The 8080-nt window shown below is 47.5% G+C and overlaps 1 protein-coding gene across 2 annotated transcripts in view; it reads left to right on the top strand.

Annotated features, from left to right (window-relative positions):
• Positions 1-3343: 3343 nt before the first annotated feature.
• Positions 3344-8080, top strand: part of SIM1 (SIM bHLH transcription factor 1) — a 75022-nt gene continuing 70285 nt past the window's right edge. The window contains exons 1-2 of one of the 2 annotated variants that reach the window (XM_008007493.3): positions 3344-3666; positions 4344-4966. In XM_008007493.3, the coding sequence (XP_008005684.1) occupies positions 4792-4966 (175 nt within the window). In that variant the 5' untranslated portion in view covers positions 3344-3666; positions 4344-4791. Of the gene's footprint in view, positions 3667-4339; positions 4967-8080 lie in introns of those variants that run through there. The other variant, XM_038001078.2, reaches the window with a different exon arrangement.

Raw genomic sequence — 8080 nt, 5'->3', positions numbered from 1 at the left:
TCATCCTGACCTTGGACATTGAGCAAATCCATGTCTGTGTGCTTTGTGCAACTGTGCATGTGGGATGTGCGAGCATGCAAATGTGTATGTGTGCATCCCTAGCAGTTTGCAAAAATAAATAAATAAAGAGAATGGTAGTGGACAGAAATCATTCTAGTTTTGATAAATTACTCAAACAACCTGGAGCAAAGAAGAGTCATTAGAGAAGTTATCGGAAGGCAGGGTGGAGGTCTGTGCCAGAGCAAGTGTCGGGGGCCGAGGCATTGAACCCCGGTTCAGCGGTTTGCACCGGAATTCCACTATGCGTTCACTCGTTCTTTTACAACCGAAAGTTCACCTTCTCTAGTCTTGATTTTGCCTTTTGCGGGGAGGGGTCAGAAGGCGCCTGAGATGCCCACTCCCCCTTCCATCCGGGTGCTCGTGGTATGCTGGACATTGCGCACACAGGCGTGTTGGTTCCCGAATCCACCCGGACTGGCTCCCGGCAACCACTGGGGTAGACTCACGGAAGCCTGCACATCGTGGCCTCCGGGGTCCAGGGCAGACTCCATGAGGGCAGCATCCTGGGTTGCCCCAGAGGTGGCAGGGACTCTTGGGGGAACAGTGTCGCCATCACACTATGCTGTTCGCCCTGCTTGGTAGGGGAAGGAGGGAGATACTTTTTTTGCAGCCCCGCATGGGTTTTCTCCCACATCAGGATCGCACTCTAGATGACTGAGGGCCAGAGGCTAAGTTTTAAGGCCACTGGCTCAAGGAGGTGGCGGCCTAGACTCTTTAAGGATCTCTATTTAGGGATAGTGGGTCGCGGGTGACCGTCTCTTCCTTTCTGGGGCTTTTCTCCTTATATTGGCAAAGTGGATGGTACGATTAGTCTCTGAGCTTCAAGAAATTCATTTAAAATTTCCCATGATAGAGGCGAACGCAAATTCTCAGAACACGTGGGAGGCACCTGAGGTTCCGGTTCACGGTTCACGCCTCCGGCTACAGGGCGCATCGGGGGATTGGCAGGCAGGGTCGCGGGGAGGGTGCAAAGCCGGGTCCCTGGGCCCGGGCGGGGGAGTGAAGGAGCAGCGTTCAGGCTCCAACCTAGGTTCAAAGATTAGAAAAACAGGTGTTACGTCGTCATGCTAATTCACTCTCTCGGTAAACGCGGCTCAGACAGTTGTGTGCTGAGGACTTAGCGAGAGGCCGTCACCTCGTGGTCGTGCATTCACTTTGTTTATTAAACGACATCTACTCGCCTCATTGACAACTGAGCTTCGCTGGGACTTTGGAACAGCCCGCCCAGCCCCCCAGGACGTCCGCTTTAAGCGTGAAGACTTCCTTACTCATTTTGTCCATCTTGCTTCTGAAGGCAAAATTACTGCATTTCTTCTTCTGGAAACCCAGCATTACCTGACTCCCCGCCCCCCACTCCCCAGAAGTTCCTGCTGTGGGCACAGGTTTCAGACCCCTGAGAGGCACTTCCACACTGGCATGTTGTTTTAAGTAGAGATAGGGTTAGAGTAACCGCAGACTTGACTGAAATCCAGCCGAATAGAAAACCTCCTCTTAACCCTAAGTGTCATTGCTTTGCCTGGCAGCTATATCTGACCTGGTTGGAGGGGAGAGGAGGGTCAAGAAAGTTTATTTCCCTCTCCACACGCACTCTCCACCCCCGACTTTACATGTAGTAGCCAACTTGACCTTATCTGATCTTTCTGGAATCTTGTGTATAAGTGAGCCACAGTGCATCTCTCGCTATCTTCTAGCTATGCTTGTTAAAAGTGCATCACTGGGTGGTTGAAAGCCGCCCAGAACCAGGTCTGTAAGTGGCTACAGGCACTGGGGAAATGACTCCTCCTGAATTGGAGTCCATTAGCCAGATTCCAGTTTTGAAAGATGTACAAAATCTCCGTGCTTCTTTCTTTTTCTTTCTATCCAAAAAGTTCACCTCCTCCAGCCAGGTGTTGCCCAGATGTGTAAATACCACCAGAAAGCTCCTGTTGTCCTTCTACGAGGATCTCACTGCCATCGGGCAGCAAGGAGGTGGCAGATGTCTGTATTTTTGAACAAACACTCTTAAAGTTGTTCTGAATATCAGCAGAATGGCACACACCCCTCTTCAAAGTATTTATTTTCTCAATGGCAATTAGCGCCACAAACGAGAGGATGAGTGCCCAGTCACTGGTGTTCTCACTGATTTTTATGACAGATGAAACAACTCCCCTCAAACGCACCTCCGGGAGCCGAATCTGGTCACAGGCAGTACCCAAACCAAGCTGGGAATCGAGTCTGTAGGATGTGATTGGTGAGCACAACAATTGTTTTGGGACAATTTGACTTTTTCTCTATGTTATCTGTTGTGTTTTCTCAGATGAGAGAAAGAGAAGGCGTTTCAAATTAGAGGGTCTCTAAGAGATAATTACTCAGGGAGAGTCCTGGTGAGCGTTTGTTTAACCAGCTCCTATTAGGGAATTGTGAGCTCCTATTAGGGAACTGTGAGCATCGTTAAGTTCATTCATGCAGACTGTATCCTTTCTGTAAGGAATAGTCATGTTGGACTTTTGTTTCCTGAAACAAAACTCGACAAAGAGTTGGCTAATGTTTAAGATAACGGACTGTTGTGATATGTATCTCTATATATCAATCATTCTATTTTGCCCTGAAATGTAACGTGTTCCCCTAGTGTCCCCCTCGCTTCTCCCCACAGGAAAACTCCCTGGTCGAGCTTTCCACAGTGAAAAAAAATCAGTCCCCAAACCCAAACCATTTAGAAAAAGGCGCACTTCTTTGGGATTAATTTAAAGACAGTTATTGTATTTATTTCCTCTGGCAATGAATTCCGTGTCTTCATGGTTTCACAGAAAGAGAAAATAAAGCGCAAAACTGGCCTCGTGCATGCCGTCGGCCCCCGGCTGCCAGCGGGATGGGCCTTTGGGCCAACCCTGCCTCCTCCGCCGGTAGACCTAACCAGCCGGTCCGACCTCCGCTGCCTCCGGACGTCCCCGGCTCTTCTGGGCCGCCGCGCTGGACTGAGCGCTTAACCACCCGACCCCAGGGAGCCCGAGGAACGCGGGTCGCGCACGATGTCGGGAAGGCCCAGGAGGCCGCGAGCAGCGGCGGCAACCGGGCAGCGCCGACCCCGCACCCGGGGCTCATTAGGAGCCCAGCGGCGGAGCGGATAGTAAGATCCAGACCCCGGAGCCTGGACTCGCGGAGGGCGGCGCGGGGCCGACTCGTGTCACTCATCCCTGTTGGCCAATGAGCGCCTCGCCCCTGGCCGGGCCAGGCCAATGGGAGGCTAGAAGGCTTGTGAGTGGCATTGAGGGAGGGCGGGAGAGAGGCGGCCCGGGAGTGAAGTTGAAGCTAAACCCTTAAGCTATAAAGAAGTTACGGGGGACAGTTTTCGGCTTCCAATTAGGAATAATAGTGAACTGGCTTCGTAGCAACTACGGAGGACCAGGATTCTAAAATCATCTCACTCTTCCCAAAGCTTGCATCCTCCTTTTTCTGCCACGCACCGCTCCTCCAATTCATGATCCAGAAAAGGGAGCCGGGTTTGCTCTGCTCCTCTCTGCCGGTGGGAAGCTGAGAGGCCGGCGAAGCCGCTGGGTTGGACGGTAGGCATGAGTACAATTAAGAGATGGGCGCCCCCGAACCCTCTGCCGCCTGTGGGGACTGAAGGTAGGTGAAGCAGAAGACATCCCGCGCCCTACCAGCAACCCCGGAGCTCTGCGGCGGTGTGGGAGAGGCCGCGGCGCCTCCCACCCCCGGGGCGCCTGCGAGGGGCTGTCGCGAGCGCGCCACCTGTTAACCTGGCGCTGCCGGACCCCGCTTGTTGCCGCTCCTGCTGGGCAGCCAGAGCGCTGGGTCGCCTTGGGAGTCCCGAGGGACTCGGTGTGTAAGTGTCACTTTTTGAGGAATCCCTCAGACTTGAGGCCCAAGTTAAAGAGGTAGCCAAGGTCCACATCTGCCAAGGTCGGGAGCTGAAAGGCCCCCGCCGCGCCGTGGAGGAATTCTGAATTGTGGAAACCTGCTTTCGTGGGACATGCACCCAACCTGGGCGCGGGCTCGGGGACCCGCAGCGGAAGGTCCCTTGCGGGTCTTCAAAAATATGCATTTTGTTGTTTGGGCAACTTCCCAGGGGTCTGGAGGATGTGGCTGGCGTGGGTCAGGGAATGCCAGCATTATTTGCAGGGGGCCGTCTCGCTGCCGATTTATCCGGTTCTTTAAAAACAAACCCAAAACACCTGGCTAGGCACGCTGAGTCCCTTTCCGGCCGTGTTTTTGGAATTGGGACAAGTGTGTGAGTGGTTGTGGAGTCGCGGATCTCTTATGCTCTGATGTTGTTGTCTTCACAGGGCCTTGAAAGAGTTGTCTGGAGTTCCTGCTCTTCCCAAAGGGGCTCGGAGATACCTTAAATGCCGCGAGACTGAAGAACAAACGTCGGGGATTATTATGTCGATTTTCCGAGGACCAGCGTTCGCAGCTCGGAGTAGAAGAAAAGGCTGGCTCCTCAGGGGTCCCACCGGCATTTGATACCCCGGAGACCCCCAGGATTGCCCAAATTCCGTGGATCAGCAACTTTCCTATACTGCATCCAGCATTTTCAAAGAAAATATTTTCCATTCACCCCCGCTGGTCTTTTACTGCCATTAATACACTGTTCTTGGTGCAAATACTTCAGCCTCTTTATTCAAAGTATGTTTTATGTTTTTGCCAAATATGATCTCTAATTGAAAGTTTATTTTTTGTTTTGGATGAATCTGCGGAGTTTACGTTGTAAGAAGAAAGGGGGAACAAGACACAATGAAAGAAAAGTCCAAAAATGCTGCCCGGACTAGGAGGGAGAAGGAAAACAGTGAATTTTATGAACTGGCTAAATTACTGCCTTTGCCTTCGGCTATCACCTCGCAGCTGGACAAAGCATCCATAATCAGACTCACGACCAGCTATCTCAAAATGAGAGTCGTGTTCCCAGAAGGTAAGTGACTTTGACCAGATGGAATTTCAAACGCAGAAGGGGCAGGGGATTTGCCAGGCAATGAGCCGAAACCAGTGACCAGAGAAATGCATACATATTTACATATATATTCTGCAAAGGGAAGTTTAGCTCGGCTACTTCACTGAGGTCCTCACTGAACTCAGAATTTCTGTCGCTTTTTCGAGGCTCCCTCTACTTCCCCATCAATACTTTCTCTTCAGTCCATCAGATATGTTTGGTTGGGAAGCAGCCCAACAGTCCTTTTGTCAACACTTCAGATACTAGGCTCAATTGAAAGTATTACTAATCCAAACATGACTTTCTTTTTTACTCCTCTTGTTAGAATTTTGTCCAGTAAAAAGCCGAAGCACTGCCAAATTATGTATTTTTTGCCAGGTGTAGATAGACCCATGTACCTGGAGCTAGATATGCCAGATAATAATTTCTCTATATGTCTAAAGTTTTGCAAATGGGTAACATGCATATTTGTGAACAAGTATGCCTGAATTTACTCAGGTTCTTAAATAAATTCTAAGCAAATTTATTCTGAGTTTTCAAGACATTCGCAGATTCTGGAATAGCTCTGGAGCTTGATGATTTGCAACTGTGGGCTTGGTGTTATCTGTAAGATAATAGGCTAGTCCTAAAATACGTAAGATTGAATTAAGATGGCTAGCCCGCTTAGAAAATATCTTCTGGGTGTCAGGTTGGCAAATGGATTCTGAGAAAATTGTCTAATAAGGCCTAGAAGTTAGAATAGCTGAGCTGTTCACATGGTTTAAAACTCGTATTTAGGTTATCAAGATTCACTATGTGAGGACAGTGCAGCTTTCATAGAACAGTGTCCTGTATAAAACCATTTATACTTATTAGAAAAGGACACTTTTCCATTTGCCAATCTTTTCCTTTACTTGCATTCAAATAATACAAACAGATTTTTAAAAAATATATATTGGATATGTCTTTGCTAGGAGAAGGGGATTCAGAAATGTAAAAGAGGGATTACTAAACAAGCAAACAAACAAAAATCCAAAAGAAAGAATTCTGTTTATTTACAAATGAGAACTTCTGATTTGACCCCTGGAGGTGTTTGCTGTTGTTGATTTTAGATGTTTGGGGTTTGTGGTTTTCCATTAAATGAATGGGTGGGCAGGAAACAGTCATTATTGGGTTTGCAGTTTCACTTTGCTTGATCATGACATTAAAGTTATTATCTAAGTCAAAAAGCCTGCAAAACATGCTCCAAGCCAAAGGAAAACTTTCAAATTATAGTTCAGTTCTACCTTCAAACTACAAGTGATGTTTTAGTCGTTCCCTCCTAAAGCAGTTCCTTGAACAGTTCTTCTCTGACCCTGGAAACCGCGGGGAAAAAAGAAATGAAAGTCTAAAGTACCTGAAAAGTAAATAAATAAATAAATAATTTAAAAAGAAGAAGAAAAAGAAGAAGAAGGGGAACTTATATACCAAAAACCACATTTCCCATTCACACTGTGCTATGAATTGTTGATGGGATAATTACCATTATACCACACTGCCTTCTATTTAAAAAAGAGATATCGTTGTCTTTTATACTGTCAGCGCCTACTTTATAAAAATAAAGCTATTGCGAACTCCGCTGGCCGCACTGTTCCTAACAGGATTATTAGCAGTGATTTGTCAGCCCCTGCGGTCTCAGTGGGCTCCCTTTCTGCGTGATTTCCAGCGGGTCTCGTCAATTATCTGTGCCGATGTCGCTCGCTGTTTGATCAGAAGCAGCATATGGTGCTGCTTGTGGGGCTGCGAGTAATCGTGGGAGGAGAATAGCAAGGCGGCGTTCTGGGGCGGGCACCGAGCCGGCCGGGAGAGCCCAGGGAGTCGCCCGGCCAGGGACGCTAGTCGGCTTGGTGCAGACCCGGGGCAGGCGCAGCTGGGAGGATATCGGGCTGTTTTCTGCTGTTGTTCGTGTTTTTGTTTTTAAAAGAGCAAGCCTTTTTGCTTAATTAAGTGCTAACTCTACACATTGTAAGTCGCGTTATAAATAAATAGGGACAAAAAGTAAACTCTCACAGCCAACCTCTCGTTATTTTTAAAGAGAGCGCCAATGAAGGCTTCCGCTGGAGTCCTCTTGGTGGCCAAGATGGTCCCCTCTGGCTACTTTAACAGCCACTGTGCTTTCTGCAGCCCCCTCACCTTCCCCCCGCCCCAGCCCCGACCCCTCCTTTCTCTCCCTTCTGTGGGTGAGTGTGAGTTTATGGGGTGGAGGGGGTGGACGATGTGTGAACTCTGGGCACATCATTTGTTTCTCCAGCTACTGTTGAGCTCATAACTCACCCTCAGCTTCCACCCAGTGAGCTAGACAGGGTCATCAGAACAGCTGGCTTCTAGGGATGAGGTTTTAATTTTGACGGTGGACAAACTTCAAAAACCCAAAACCCAAACACAGCTCTTAAGAATATTAAACAACAACAACAACAACAGCTTTCAAAGCAATAAAATAGTCACAATCGCAAGACCAGGCACAACCTGTAGGGGGGGCCAAATTTAGGTTCAGTGTTGACTGAAGGCAGAGAGTGGACAAGATTGGGTTCCAAGGCAGTTGGGGTAACTGATCACTTTATATGGATGTAATCTTTTCTAATGGTGTTAAATGGAATTTGTTGGAAGATGAAATTCATCTTTACATCTATCTTGAAGCCATCCTAGTACATAGTAGGTCCTCAACAGAATTTTAAGGATGAGATTAAGATAGGTATAAATGTCTTATCACAGGTAATATATGAATTTTGTAAGTTATATAATCTAAATAATTATTAATCTGGTGACATAGCTGTAGGTATAAAACTGCTGTAAAACTTCAGTTTTGTTCATATACTATTTCATCTCTAATACACTATAATGCCAAAAGTCTTTAAGTTAAATTAACAAAAATCATTTCATAATTATATTTGAAAGAATAAATATCCTTAAATACACCTTAAATACAGCTAATTCCCTTCCCTTTTCATTTGCCGAATACACTTTTTTGTTTTCCTCCCAAGTCTAGTAGCTTCCGTGTCTGGGGGCAAGTTTCAGCTTTTATTTGCCTGAGTAGATGAAGTTAAACTGTTTAGGTGAAAATGCGGGAGTGGGAGAACA

Source organism: Chlorocebus sabaeus, chromosome 13 (genome assembly GCF_047675955.1).
Source record: "Chlorocebus sabaeus isolate Y175 chromosome 13, mChlSab1.0.hap1, whole genome shotgun sequence".
Taxonomy (NCBI): domain Eukaryota; kingdom Metazoa; phylum Chordata; class Mammalia; order Primates; family Cercopithecidae; genus Chlorocebus; species Chlorocebus sabaeus.
Note: the sequence above shows the minus strand (reverse complement) of the source record. Positions and strands in the feature narration are given on the sequence as shown.